The following is a 15,649-nucleotide window of genomic DNA, read 5'->3' as shown; positions in this document are numbered from 1 at the left end:
CCAGGCCAAGGGACTTATCTATTTTCACACTTGCCAGAATTACTAACACCTCCTCCTTGTGAATCTCAATCCCATCTAATCTAGTAGCCTGTATTTCAGTATTCTCCTCGATAACATTGTCTTTTTCCAGTCTGAATGCTGACGAAAAATATTCATTTAGTGCTTCCCCTATCTCCTCTGACTCCATGCACAACTTCCCATTACTGTCCTTGATTGGCCCTAATCTTACTCTAGTCATTTTTTATTCCTGATATACCTATAGAAAGCCTTAAGGTTTTCCTTAATCCTACCTGCCAAAGACTTCTCATGTCCCTTCCTGGCTCTTCTTAGCTCTCTCTTTAGGTCTTTCCTCGCTTACTTGTAACTCTCAAGCATCCTCACTGAGCCTTCATGTCTCATCCTAACATAAGCCTTCTTCTTTCTGTTGACAAGAACTTCAACTTCTTTAGTAAATCTATGTCCACCATGATTTTATAAATGACTATGAGGTCGACAGTCAGCATCCTACGTTTCCAAGGAAAAAAGCCCCAGCCTATTCCGCCTCCACTTGTAGCTGAAACCCTCCAATCCTGACAACATCCTTGTAAATATTCTTTGCACACTTTCCAATTTAATAACATTATCCCTATAGCAGGATAACCAGAATTATATGCAATATTTGAAATGTGGCCTTACCGATGTCTTGTACAGCTGTTACATGACATCCCAACTCTTATGCTCAATGCTCTAACTGCTGAACACTTTCTTCACCACCCTGTCTACTTGTGACACCACTTTCAAGGAACTATACCCCTGTACCCCATATCACTCTGTTCGACACACTACCTAGGGCCCTACCATTAATTGTGTAAGTCCTGCCTTTAATTGTCTTACAAAAATGCAGCACCTTGCATTTATCAAAATAAACTCCATTTGCCATCACTCAGCCCACTGGCCCAGTTGATCAAAATCCTATTGAACTCTGAGATAACCTTCTTCTATGTCCACCAAACCACCAATTTAGTGTCATCTGCAAACTTACTAACTATACCTCCTATATTCATATCCAAATCACTTATATAAATGATGAAAAGCAGCAGACGTAGCACCAATCCTTGCGGTACACCGCTGGTCACAGGTCTCCAGTCTGAAAAGCCACCCACTACCACCACCTGCTGTCTCCTACCATCAAGTCAATTTTGTATCCAATTGGCCAGCTCTCCATGGATTCCATGTGATCTAACCTTACTAACCAGCCTGCCATGTCAAAGACTTCACTAAAGTCCATGTAGGCAATGTCTGTCACTCTGACTTCATCTTGGTCTCCTCTTCAAAAAGCTCAATCAAGTTTGAGAAGTGATTTCTCACACAAAACGCCATGCAGACTATTTCTAATCAGACATTGCCTTTCTAAATGCATATGAATCCTGTTTCTCAGAATCCACTTAAACAGCTTACTCACCACTGATGTCAGGCTCACCGGTCTGTAGTTCTCTGGCTTTTCCTTGCAGCCTTTCTTAAATAAAGGCACAACATTAGCCACCCTCCAGTCTTCTGGCACCTCACACCTGGCTGTCAATGATACAAATATCTCTGCCAGGGGCCCTGCAATTTCTTCCCTAGCTTCCCACATTGTCCTGGGGTATACTTGATCGGGTCCCAGGGATTACTCTACCTTTATGAGTTTTAAGACTTCCAGCACCTCATCTTCTGCAATGTGGACTCCTTTCAAGACTGCACTATTTATTTTGTCAAGCTCCCTAGCTACAATGTCCCTGATAGTGATTGTCCCAGAGGGCCATTGAGCTGCTCTTTTATTAGAGGGAGATGATTGGTGTGAGTTTAATCTGGGATCACCATACATCAGGTGAGGGATGAGGTTGAGAAGGGAGGAACTTCATGTTAACCTGAACTAGTACAGGAATTTAACCTCCGCTGTTGTTGTCAATCTGCCGTTCAGCCAATGAGATATCCGACCCCTCCACCCCTCCATTTAGTCACTAATGTGCTCATAAAATGCCCTTGGATTTTCCTTTATTTTACCCACTAGCGTTTTCTTCATAAACTCTCTTCGCTTTTCTGATTTCTTTTTTTAAAGTAACCTGTACATTCTGTCTGCTGTTTTGAGCCCTCAGTATTTCCCATAAGCTTCCCTTTTCTCTTTCTGATCCAGTGCTGTATGCCCCTTGAAATCCAAAATTCTCTGCACTTCTTTTAATCCCATTCATAATCTTTGCAGGAACATGTTGGCCCTGCATTCTCACTATTTCCTTTTTGAATGACTTCTGCTGCTCTGATGTCAATTTCCCCACAAACAACTGCTTCCATTTCACTTTGGCCAAGTCCTGTTTTATCATGTTAAAATCAACCTTCTTCCAGTTCATAAATTTTACTCCCTATCCATCTTTGTCCTTTTCAATAACTGCCTTAAATCCTACAGAGTTATTGTCATTATCATTAAAATGATCCCCCACTGATCTTTTACCCGAAGATTCGTTCTCATTGTTCCCAAAATTAGTTCCAGCACTGCTCCCTCTCTTGTCAGACTTTGTATGCACCTGTTTGAATCTATGTCTTTATAAGTTGTACTAATATGTTTTCTCGACAGGCAACATTAATCCTTCAATTATTGTCATGAATTAGGTGAGTTGTAGCTTATTTTACTGCACAGTAGCATAACAATGCAAAGCTAAACTATCACTTCATGTATAGTTGCAGTATTTATGCTTTAAATATCCCACACTACACAAAAAGGTGTGAAACAGATTATTTAAATGGCTTGCATGTTCCGATTGATTAAAAAGCACAATATTGAAGGGTTAAATCATTTTCTAGTGATATGGCTCACGTATCCAATGGAGGCGTGAGGTGGGTGGAGAGAAATGGTGGTGTAATGGTTCTGTCATTGGACTACTCATTCAGGGGACCAAGCCAATACTCTTGGAACATTGCTGTAAAATCCTACCTGTTTCAAAAATGTCCTTTATGGAAGGTATCTACTATTTTTATCCAGTCTGACCAACATGTGACTTCAGACCTGCAGTAAAATGGCCAAGTAAGCCACTCAGTTCAAGGGCAATTAGGGGTGGCTAACAAATGCCATCCTTTCTCGTCATCTCCACATCCAATAGTGAAAAATTCCAACATAATTATCTTTCCATTGTAGGAGAGAAAGTTATTATTAACCACTTTAAGTAAAGCAGCCAACTGACCCAAAGCTTTTGGAGTGAAACATACCACTCAGAATATACCCTTCCTGTTGTAATGTAACATACGGAAGCAGTCATTTCCATATTTAGACACCTTTTAGATAATAAAATGTCAATGTAATAAAGATTGCTGTTTGAGAATAACCTAATGTTTTTTTGAAAGTTTAATCATTGTTTCAATGATTGACTTGGTGGTCAATGATTTGTTTATTAATTATCTTCTTATTATTGATTGTTCCATGGATAGAATCATGAAAATTGGTATAGCTGATTTATTTTTTTCATTTTAACTTCCTCAAAGGTAGTCTCATGAGCACTAATCGGAGTTTTTATTACACTGACCATGCAGTGTGTTGGTAGGAAACTATAAATTTCTTCTCAAGAAACTCACAGATGACTGTCAACATATCAGTTTTTTTTAATATAAATGCCAGCAAATGTAAGATGAAGTGATCCATCAACCATAGTCATGCTGTTCCAAAAACAGCTTCGAATTAAATAAGACCTCCAACTAATTTATGTGGTATGCTAATAAACAAAACAGATTACTTCAATCTGTATTCAAGTTCAAATGATATTTGTAATTGCTTATTCATCACAAATGAAGACAATAAGTACTCCTGAATGAGATTTCATCCATTCCAAATTTTACAATGGTCATATAGTTAATTTCTTTTAACCATATAAATGTGTAATAACCACAAGCCAAGCGACTACTAGACACTAAATTTTCAGCTTAAAACACGATAATTCCCAGTTGCCTTTCGGATTCTCTGTGACAGAAAGGGTGCAGAGGAGATTTACCAGGATGTTGTCTGGTATGGAGGGAAGGTCTTATGAGGATAGGCTGAGAGATTTGAGGTTGCTTTCATTAGAGAGAAGAAGGTTAAGAGGTGACTTAATAGAGACATACAAGATGATTAGAGAATCACATAGGGTCGACAGTGAGAGCCTTTTACCTCAGATGGTAATGACTAGCATTAGGGGACATAGCTTTAAATTGAGCTGTGATAGATATAGGACAGATATCAGAGGTAGGTTCTTTACTCAGAGAGTAGTAAGGGCGTGGAATGCCCTGCCTGCAACAGTAGTAAACTTACCAAATTTAAGAACACTTAAATGGTTATTGGATAAACATATGGATGAAAATGGAATAGTGTAGGTTAGATAGGCTTCAGATTGATTTAACTGGTTGGTGCAACATCAAGGGCTGAAGGGCATGTACTGCACTGTAATGCTCTATGTTCTAACAGGCACATCAACTCAGCCATCCTGTTATATTTCCCTTCCATCTTTCATTTATATTGAATGGATGACTAATCCAATATAACCCAATGTCAAAATTGTCACTACCCTTGCTCTGGATAATGTAATTGTTCAATCATGCGGAGACAGTTATTTCTAGCATTTTTAACTTGTGCTGAAGACTGCTGTATTCCTTGTGAAAATAAAAGACCAGGTTTCTCAATGGCAAAATATCACATAAAAGACTTGGCATTCTTTAAAGTAGAAGAATTTGTTTTTGTCACACACAGAGAAGCAAAATTCCTTATTGTGTTTGAATTACAACAAATAACAATGTGGAAATTACCTCAGGTTTGTTGAGTGTCAGCTGTTACACCTTACCTTCATCATCAACACTACAGTATTGATTGCGATCATAGCCATTATAAAATATTCAAAAGGAGGGGAGACCACAAATCTCCACATCTTGTACTGAAAAGTTTGCTTGTTCTGTGGCATGTAGCGAGTCAGTGGTTTGGCACTTATAGCGAAATCAATACAGGCTCTCTGGAAGAAAACAACACAGGGTCTGAATTGAACAAGGTTACAATTATCACTCCATTTGGTTTTGTAACCTTTGAAGGGCAAAGTAAAGATTACTTAGGTCATACATTTCAACAAGAAAGCAGCGTTAACTAAGAAGGAAATAAAACCAGTTGCACCGCAATTGCACCACCTCAAATTTGTTTCATCTATGCTACATCAAATCTTATATCTTGAATTGTGCCACTGCACAGGAAGTAATTGCAAATGTGAGGAGAGATTTAAAAAATACATTCACAGATAGCCATCATAATTTGGCTACTTTCATTCATAAGACATTTCATCTCCATCTTTCATTCACCGTTTCCTTCATTAGCTCCCTCATCACTGTGCACTCTTCAATTTCTTCTCACTTATTAATCACACTGCATTTTCGATACTATATGTACATCCTTTACTCTTATATAATCTGTGTCTCTCATTCTCACTATCTCTGCCTGAGTCGGAAGTTCTCTTTCCATTTCAGTCAGCTGACAGCCTGTATGATCCTTCTATCTTGCTTTCACTCTCCTGAACATAGAGTGTTCTTCTGTCCTGCATTAATGTTTTCCATCACTATAAACTCTCTAAATCGTCTATTCACTATCTCTCCTATTTACATTTCCATCTGTATATCATATTGAGCTGTATATGCAGTATACACCTCTTTATCACTGTATACAAACCATCTAGCATCTGTGCTTTAAATAGGTGAGTTTCATTTATTGAGTTTTGAATGATTAATTTTAATCTTACAACTTGTCAAAGTAATTGATTGGAACAATTAGATCTTCTAATAATGTCGAGCAAAAATATAGAAAAATTATTTTCAATGGTTGTACACATTGTTTTAAGTACTTGAGACTGAGTAGACTTTATTATAAAGTAAGAAATTAGACCATGGTAATCTTGACCTAATATTCTGCAAGTTTGGAAATATCAGACATCAATTTGGAATAATAGCACTGGTTTAAATAAGCCTAAGTGTATTCAATATTGAATGTTCCAGTTGAGAAAAAGTAATTAATGCCATTTATTTATTCATTCTTGGGAGTTGGCATTGATGGATATGCCAGCATTTATTGCCCATCCCTAACTGCCTTTGAGAAGGTGGTAGAGAGCTATTTTCCTGAACTCTTGCAATCATGTGGTGTAGATACACCCACAGTGCTATGCAGAAGGGTGTTTCAGGGTTTTGACACAGTGTTAATTGAGCAACAGTCATATTGTTCCAGGTGAGGGCACATGGCGTTAAAGGTGAGCTACTGGCATGGATTGAGGATTGGCTGTCTGACAGAAGGCAGAGAGTTGGGATAAAAGGTTCTTTTTTGGAATGGCAACTGACAAGTGATGTCCCACAAGATTCAGTGCTGGGGCCGCAGCTGTTCACTTTTTATATGAATGATCTGGATGAAGAGACTGTGGGCATTCTGGCGAAGTTTGTCGATGAAATGAAGTTAGGCGGACAGGCAGGTAGTAATGAGGAGGTGGGGAGGCTGCAGAAAGATTTAGAAAGTTTAGGAAAATGGCCCAAGAAATGGCTGATGAAATTTAATGTGAGTAAATGTGAGGTCTTGCACTTTGGAAAAAAGAACACAGACATGGACTATTTTTTAAATGGTGAGATATTCATAAAGCCAAAATACAAATGAACCTGGGAGTGCTAATATAGGATTGTCTAAAGGTTGACTTGCAGGTTGAGTCCATGGTTAAGAAAGCAAATGTAATGTTGTCATTCATTTCAAGATGGTTGGAATGTAAAAGCATCAATGTGCTACTGAGATTTTATAAAGCTGTGGTTAGGCCCAATTTAGAATACTGTGTCCAGTTTTGGGCCCCACACCTCAGGAAGGACATACTGGCACTGAAGAGTGTCCAGCGGAGATTCACACGGATGATCCCTGGAATGGCAGGCCTAACATACGATGAATGGCTGAGGATCCTGGGATTGTATTCTTTAGAGTTTAGAAGGTTGAGGGGAGATCTAATTGAAACTTACCAGAAAATGCATGGCTTAGAAAGGATGGACACTGGGAATTTGTTTCCTTCAGGTGTGGATACTAGGACCTGTGGGCACAGCCTTAGAATTAGAGGGGGTCAATTTAGAATGGAAATGAAGAGACATTTCTTCAGCCAGAGAGTGGTGGACCTGTGGAAGTCACTGCAACGGAGCACAGTGGAGGCCGGGACATTAAACATCTTCAAGGCAGAGGTTGATAAATTCTTAATCTCGCAAGGAATTAAGGGCTACGGGGAGAGTGCGGATAAGTGGCGTTGAAATGCCCATCAGCCATGACTGAATGGCAGAGTGGACTCGATGGGCCAAATGACCTTACTTGCACTCCTAGTTCTTATGGTCTTATAGTGATTTGGAGGGGAACATATAGGTGGTGGTTTTTCCATGTGTCTGCTTTCCTCATCATTCTAGATGATCGTGATCATGGGTTTGGAAGATACTGCCAAAGGAAGCTCGGTGAATTGCTGCAATATATTCATGGTACAAACTACTGCTAGTGTGCATCATTGGTGAAGGGAGTGAATGTTTAAAGTGATGGATGGAGTCCCATTCATGTGTGCTCCTTTGTTCTGTATGTTGGGGGGGGGGGTTTCCTGAATGTTGTTGAAGCTGCACTCATCCAGGGAAGTGGAGAGTATTCCATAATACTCATGATTTGTGCCTCATAGATGGTGGATAGGTTTTTGGGAAGTCAGGAGGTGAGTTAATTATCACAGAACTCCTAGCCTTTGACCTGTTCTTGTAACCAAGGTACTTATAGATCTGATTGAGACAGTTTCTGGTGAAGGGTCACCCCTTGGAAGTTTTTGGTGGGGGATTCACCAATGGTAATGTTAAGGCACAATGGTTAGGCTCTCTCTTGTTGGCAAGGATTAGGTTTGACCTTGAATCCCAAAGATGAAAAGCCATCTTAAAGGAAATTTAGAAATAGAATCATGAATAAGTGGGTCATCAACTACTACATTTTGATGCATACCTCATTTTTCTCGAGACTGCACTCAGACAGCACCTTATCACCCTGTTCCTGGAATGTAATGATAATGAGCGCAACAAAAATATTGACAAAGAAGAATGGAAACACAACAAAGTACACAACATAAAAGATGGACATTTCCATGCGGTAGCGGGGGCTGGGTCCCTGATCCTCTTCTGTAGCATCCACCGAGTGTTTCAAAACGCTTGAGGAAGAAAAAGACAAATATTTTATGAGGTTAAGTCACAATCTGTTATAGACACCTAATCTTAATTTTATTAGTAGAAAACTTGTAACTCCACATTTACAAATGTTCACAAGGAACTTAAACTGTCTACTCCAAATCCCAGATGCTTCCAAACTTCAACCAACTCCAATAGTTATTAAAATGATATTTGAATTGTTTAATGACTTTTAAATCCTGTGTAAATGAACCGGTTCTGTTTAATATTGAACAACACATTCGCTGTATGTAAATCGTGTCACTTATGTTGGTTAAGAAATCCATCTTTTCTATGAGCTATAAATAATTATAATTTCCAACAAGATTCCCACCACAGCTTCACAGGAACTGACTAAACAGCCCACTTGCAGGATTTCCAGTGTAACAAGAGAATGAGAGCAATGTTAGGCACTTTACTAATATATAATGAGAGTCATGCATCCAAACATGAATCTGTCATACTGTCAAGTCTTGGAATTTCTGCTCATCATCTCCCTCGTCAGTGTTTGCACCTCAGATGACAATATCTTCCTTGATGTTTCTGGCAGCGTACAATCTTTCTCTCTTTATAATCCTTCTGCTACCACTCTTAGTTTCATCCATAAACTAATATATAGTGTTCCTTTACATTTTACTAGCATGAGCTTTCTAACCCCTCCTTGCATGCTGCTCCTCGTCCACTGCAAAGTTATTATTGTAGTAATGCACTGAACATCATTCCTTCACACATCCATGAGTATTCCTGACCTTCAACCAGGTATGATGTTTTATACCCAGCCTTATTATCGCCTCATTACATTTTCTCATCTCTGATAAGAAAGGTTTCCAGCATCATGAGCCTGAACCTTCCACCAGAGCTCGATCAAAAACTCTTTAAGTTCTAGCATCTAAAATATTCCAGGATTCTACAAATTGCTGATACAAGAAAACAGTAACCAAACACCGAAATTTCCTCTCCACATTACTGAATACTGAAACCCTAAGGAGAGCATTTTTGGAAGGTCATATATCAAACTTTTTTTTAAAAGAAATGAATTACCTTTGAATTTAATATGCAGGTCCTTTGTTTGAAATCTGTGCTGTTAATCACCTCACCACACACATACTGCATTTACTATTTCACATAATTGTGTTTGGTATGACTATCTAAAACTCTTCCTGTAAGAACACTAGAAAGAAGTTCAGCCAAGGAAAGAGACAGTACCAATTATTTTGATCTGCCTGAAAATGAATAAAATTTCTCTCAATGAGATAACGTCACATACAAGATCCACTGCATTGGTTGTGTATTGCATTTAGCAATGAAGCATTTGAAAATAAATGGATCTATATACTACCTTGTCATGTCTCTCAGAAACAAAGTGGTTTACTTAAAAGTCACTTACTTTGAAGAGACATGACCAACATATAATCAGATGTGACAAACCTGAGTGTAGCAACTGAAAAACACTCATTCCATCAAAATTTAAATTTGGTTATGATTGGAAACTAAAGAAATAGATCAGGCTGCCTTAATGTAAGTCTGCTACCATATAATTGTGTTGCTTGTGTCACTGTATTTTCTGCAGCCTATCATAAAACCTGCTAAGCATAGTACACTTGAATTTTCACAACTGAAGTTGCAGTTTTGTAGTACTTAATTCCCAAACAAAGAATGTTTTTTAATGAATCCTAATAATCAAACACCAATAGACATAATACTTACGTTGGCCAGCCCTCACCAGTTGATACAGTGAATAGTGTGAGCAAGGCCCACAGCACATTATCATAGTGGAACTCATACTTTTTCCATTCCCTGGGTTTTGCCTCAATCTCATCGTTGTCATAAACGAGATATTGGCCCCTGCAAAATACACAGTGACTGGATCAGCAGAAGTAATGTTTTTGTCTGGAAAGTTCCTCAACAAATTATTACTAATTGTAATGTCCAAATTTCAATGACTCAAGAGAAAGTTTAACAAAAATATTTCAGAGATTAGATATTTTGGAATATCATAAAGGCTTCCATTAACAAAAAGAAATGTTGGAAATACTCAACAGATCTGGCAATATCAATGGAGAGAGGAACAGAGTGACCATTCATGTGACTCACTGAGAATGGAAGATTAAACATGCAGCTCCCATTAACACATAGCTTTCTGCTTTATTGTTGAATATATTCTCAAATGGGATGAACTTGCTCCATTGATCTAGAATGCTTACCTGGGATTTCAAACATAGACTGGAATACATTGGCAAAGTCAAACTAACAAAATCACACTATGCCACAATGAAAGGTTTGTCCAGGTGTCTGTAAAATATTTCTCTCAAGGTCTTGAGAAGTACAAACCAAGGCTATCTCAATGTCAAGAGTGTTAAATCAGATGGCTTTGTAAATCTAGGAAAGCCACTGTACATCTCTTATAGTTTTTGTTTTAACTAAAGATGTAGATGATATCAAAATAAATATGGTGACAGTTCTGTATTGGGGTTTATTTGTCTAATTGAGAATTGCCACTCAATAGGCGAGTGGGTGGAAATTTAACATACACTTTCTGGGAGGAAATCTGGTGAAGATTGTTTGTCCAGAATAAATCCTCCTCGATTTTCATCACATCTTGGATATTTTTTATCTCCACTCAATTAATGAAAAGATTTAAAGTTGATCGGGGACATTATTTTCTCTGGATTTGATCAGTTCTAATTTCAACCTGATCCATAGATCAGGCAGCAAAAGAGATGTGGCCAAATCAGGCAGGGTCCACTTAACACACATACATTGGAGACAGTGAGGTCTGCAGATGCTGGAGATCAGAGTTCAGAGTGTGTTGCTGGAAAAGCACAGCAGGTCAGGCAGCATCCGAGGAGCAGGATTAGATTAGATTACTTACAGTGTGGAAACAGGCCCTTCGGCCCAACAAGTCCACACCGCCCCGCCGAAGCGCAACCCACCCATACCCCTACCTTTACCCTTATCTAACACTACGGACAATTTAGCATGGCCAATTCACCTGGCCTGCACATTTTTGGACTGTGGGAGGAAACCGGAGCACCCGGAGGAAACCCACGCAGACACGGGGAGAATGTGCAAACTCCACACACTCAGTCGCCTGAGGCGGGAATTGAACCCGGGTCTCTGGCGCTGTGAGGCAGCAGTGCTAACCACTGTGCCACTGTGCCGCCCACTAATGGAATGGAATCAATGGATAAAATCAGCAACCAAGGTGTCCCTCATGGCAGGCTGGTCCTGGAAATTAAGTCGCATTTTGTTTAGGCTGCTTGCTAAAAATAAAGTTAAACATTCAAATGTGAATAAAGGGTGTAAAAAAAATTAAAGATATTCTTTCTATTGAAGACATTGCACTGTTGGAAAGACTAACTATCCTTAAGGGGAGAAGAACAGAATCTATTTGTTCAGAGGTGAGCAACAAAAAGTTATGATCACACTTCATGAGGTATTCAGAGAGCTCTCAGTAGTAACTAAGAAATTGGGAAACAAATCTGTTGGGGAAATCATAGAGATGTACAAGAACATAGAGTGTAGATACTGGGGGAATTCAATTACTCTACTATCAATTGGGATAATATTATAGTAGGGTAAAGGATTAGAAAGAAGAGGAGAACCTGTTCAGGAGAACTTTGTTGATCAGTGCCCAACTAGAACATTGCTGAGTAGGGTGCTGGACAACAGGGTAAGCAAAAGTGGGCCAATTATCTGTGGAAAAGATTTGAGTAGGGTTTACACTAAAGACAGAGAAGAGAATGGAACAAACTAACATAGACTTTCCAATTTGAAAATGGGATAATTTCAATGTGATGAGAAAGCATCTAACTAAGATCAATGAGAAGGAGATGACATTAATGATGAGGAGCTGTACCTCAAGGGGAGTCAGGCTCATTGGCCAAGCAGCCTGTCAACCAGGATGGTCAGTGTCCAAAACAGCCAATCTGGCATTGCGTTCATCCTGATTGATAGGTTAATTAGCCAATGATTGCTGTTGTTCTGAACAATTGCATTAATTAACCAATCTAATTGGGTCTGGGTGGGTTACTCTTCAGAGGATCAGCAGGGCCTGTTTCCATACTGTAGGGAATCTAATCTTACAGGCACCAGATTCTCTCATCTCACCCTTCACTTTTATGTCATTTGGTGACTCATGAACAGTTTTCTTGGACAGGGCCACATGCTGCTAGAGCACAAGATAAACTTTAGTACCTCCTAGCATCTTACCTCTACCTAAAAGGCCCTTTACAACCTCCTTATGCAATATGTGTGCCCATTCTGACATGAGACCTGACCATCCCTTTCTTCCCTTTTGATCATCATCCATGGCTTCCTTTCTCCAAATGTGCTTCCCAACCCAACCTCTTCCCTCCTTCTCTGTGTGTCTCATGGTGGTTGATGGTTCCTCACACCATCCACTCTATTCCCAATTCCCAAGACAACCACCTCGCTCTTCTCCAAACTTCCTCTCTTCACAGCACTTCTGCCTGCCTTCTCTTCCTTCCTCCCAACATCTGTCCACTGAGAAAGGAGGAAAACTCAGGAAGCAAAGCAAATTACGTCCAAATCTTTTTTTCATCTCAATCACACAGAAACCAACGTGGAGCGTGCACCCACCAGAGGCAAACGCAAGTTTGTCTCAACTCCTTTGCTTGTTCCTAATTGCCTCCTCTTCCCTGGTAAGTAGGATTGTCAGACTACTCTGTCCACCTTCTTAAGCAAAAAGGCAAAAATGGTTTTGTTCGATCACTCTGCTGGGTAACACTTTTTAATCGTCATTTGAATTAATCGCTTATTTTTGAAGGAACGATCAATTTATCACTTTGAAACTTTGCTGGCCCAGCCAGCAATGCCCACAACCTGTGAATGAATAAAAAATTGTGTTTGACTAATCTAATTGAATTTTTGATGAAGGTACAGGGATGGTTGATGAAGATAATGAAACTTTGCATAAATTATTTGGATCCTAGAATGTGAAGTAAAATTTCAAAATTTTTTTGAACATACTGAACATTAAGGAGTGGTAAACTATCACGATAATATGACGATGCCTGAAACAGGATAAATAGTCTAGCAGAATATGTAGATGTGTGGCAGATAGAATTCTTTATACAGAAACATGAGACAATGTGTTTTGGAAATAGTAAAGAGCAGGATAGATTTAATTACAAAACTCAAAATGTGCAGGAACAAAGGAACCAGTGATTGCATGTGCATTGATTTTTGAATATAGCAGGACACATTGATAGGATGGTTTATGAAATATAGAGGATTCTGATTTTATAAATAGAGACATTGAGTACAAAAGCACATGGGTCTTGTTGAACCATTGTAGAACTATTTTCATAATATATGTTAATGATTTAGATGAAGGAATGAAATGTAATAGCTCTAAATTTATAGATACCACAAAGCTGGGTGGAAGGGTGAGCTGTGAGGATGATGCAGAGATATTGCAGCATTATTTGGAAAGCCTGAGTGAGTGAATGTGGATAAATATGAAGCGATCCACTTTGATAGCAAAAATAGGAAGGCAGATTATTATTTGAATGACTGTAAATTGAGAGAGGGGTATGTTCAATTAGGCCCAGGTGGCCTCTGCATTAGTCACTGAAAGTAAGCAGGCAGAGATAGCAGGTAGTAAAGAAGGCAAAATGTATGTTGCCTTTCATAGCGAGAGGATTTGAGTACAGTAACAAGGATTTCTTACTGCAATTATACAGAGCATTAGTGAGGCCATATCTGGAATATTGTGTGCAGTTTTGGAGGAAGGATGCTCGTGCTATAAAGGGAGCACAGTAAAGATTTACCACATTGATTCCTGAGAGGGCAGGTCTGATGGATGAGGAGAGCTTGAGTTAGTTAGGATTGTATTCACTGGAGTTTAGAAGAATGGGAGGCAATCTCATCGAAACCTACAAAAGTCTAAAAGGACTAGACAGGTTAGAGTCAGGATGAATGCTCCTGATAGTGGGGAGAGTCCAGACCACCAAGGATCATAGTTTAAGGATAAGGGATAAGCCTTTTAGGATTGAGACAAGGAGGAATTTCTGCATCCAGAGAATGGTGAGTCTGTGGAGTGGTAGAGGCCAAAATATTTTGTTTTTTCAAGGGGGAGATACATATAGCTCTGTGGTGATAGGGGTCAGAGTGAGATTAGGGCATTCAGCTCAATGATCAGCCATGATCATTTTGAATGAGAGAGCAGGCTTGAGGGGATGATTGGCCCACATTGCTTCTATCTGCTATGGTTAGGCCTCAGCTACAGACTTGCTTCCAGTTCTGGTCACTGCATTTTAGAAAAGATGTAAAGGCATTGACAGAGTGTCAAGGAGTTAAATCATCATGATTCCAGGAATGTAAAGTTTTAGTTACAATGCGAGTTTGGGAGACAGAAGAGATTAAGGGGAGATTTGATAACAGTGTACAAGATAATGACAAGCATAATTAGAGAAGGTAGAAATAAAGAACACTTCCTATTTGTTGATGGTGCAATGACTGTAGGAGACACAGATTTAAAATTTTACGCTGATGTAGGGGGGGCATAGGATGAAGAACATTTTTATGCAGCAGGACCTGAAATCCGTTCTCCAGGAGTATAGTGGAAATAAACATAATTAATTATTTCAAAAGCAAATCAGGTGGACACTTAAATGAAATAAACTTCTAGTGTTATGGAGAACGAGTAGGAATGGAGTTGACTAGATTGTATGAACTAATATGGACTTGCTGGGCCAAATGGCCTACTTTTGCACAATGCATAAATCCATGGTCCTATTTTGTATCCGACCACCATCTTCAGTTTTGCCAGGCAAATTCTATCCATAAATGATGGTTATGCTTCTTTAAAGAAAGGGATTGTATGGATAGTCTGCCTTTTGTAATTTCAGGACATCCCAAAAGGCTTTGGAGCCAATTATATGTGAAGTGTAGTAATTGTTCTAATGTAGGAAACTAGGAGACAATTTTCACAGTCAGCTCCTATGAACAACAATGTAATAATGCCCAGAAAATCAGCTTAACTAATTGAGGAATAATATCAACCAGAACACTAAAGAAGAGAAATTTACACCATGATATGATAATTTGTTTAAATCAAAGAGAATTAAAACAGCTTATGGAATTGTTCAAGCAACCAAATTAATTTGAAAGTTGTTGTTTCTTCAACTATATGGTTGTATTATCTTCCAGTTAATACAACCATTGCCTCTGTCTGTAGATGGTTACCTGCAGTCTTTTTCCAAATCCTTTGACTCGTCAGTGCAGTAGAAGAATTTACCCTTAAAAAGCTGCACAGCAATGACAGCAAAGATGAACATGAAGAGCATGTAAACGATAAGTATATTCAGAACATTCTTCAGGGAGTTCACCACGCAGTCAAAGACAGCCTAAAGGAAACAAGTTTGCAGTCAGATGTTAACAAGAAGTGACAGACAAGACTGGACTCACAGAATCATTG

The 15,649-nt window shown here is 39.0% G+C and overlaps 1 protein-coding gene across 7 annotated transcripts in view; it reads right to left on the bottom strand.

The window, feature by feature from the left end:
* Window positions 1-15,649, bottom strand: part of cacna1ba (calcium voltage-gated channel subunit alpha1 Ba) — a 598,950-nt gene that overhangs the window by 90,447 nt on the left and 492,854 nt on the right. For all 7 annotated transcript variants that reach the window (XM_087998499.1, XM_087998494.1, XM_087998493.1 and 4 more), the window contains 4 exons: window positions 15,418-15,578; window positions 9,913-10,050; window positions 7,988-8,189; window positions 4,815-4,979 (listed from right to left, as the gene is read on the bottom strand). In XM_087998499.1, coding sequence (XP_087854625.1) covers window positions 4,815-4,979; window positions 7,988-8,189; window positions 9,913-10,050; window positions 15,418-15,578 — 666 coding nt within the window. The remainder of the gene's footprint in view (window positions 1-4,814; window positions 4,980-7,987; window positions 8,190-9,912; window positions 10,051-15,417; window positions 15,579-15,649) is intronic.

This window comes from Chiloscyllium plagiosum, unplaced genomic scaffold (genome assembly GCF_037043375.1).
Source record: "Chiloscyllium plagiosum isolate Xiang-an unplaced genomic scaffold, Cpla_swu_hap1 HiC_scaffold_21, whole genome shotgun sequence".
NCBI classification, from domain to species: domain Eukaryota; kingdom Metazoa; phylum Chordata; class Chondrichthyes; order Orectolobiformes; family Hemiscylliidae; genus Chiloscyllium; species Chiloscyllium plagiosum.
This window is presented reverse-complemented; position numbering and strand designations above follow the sequence as displayed.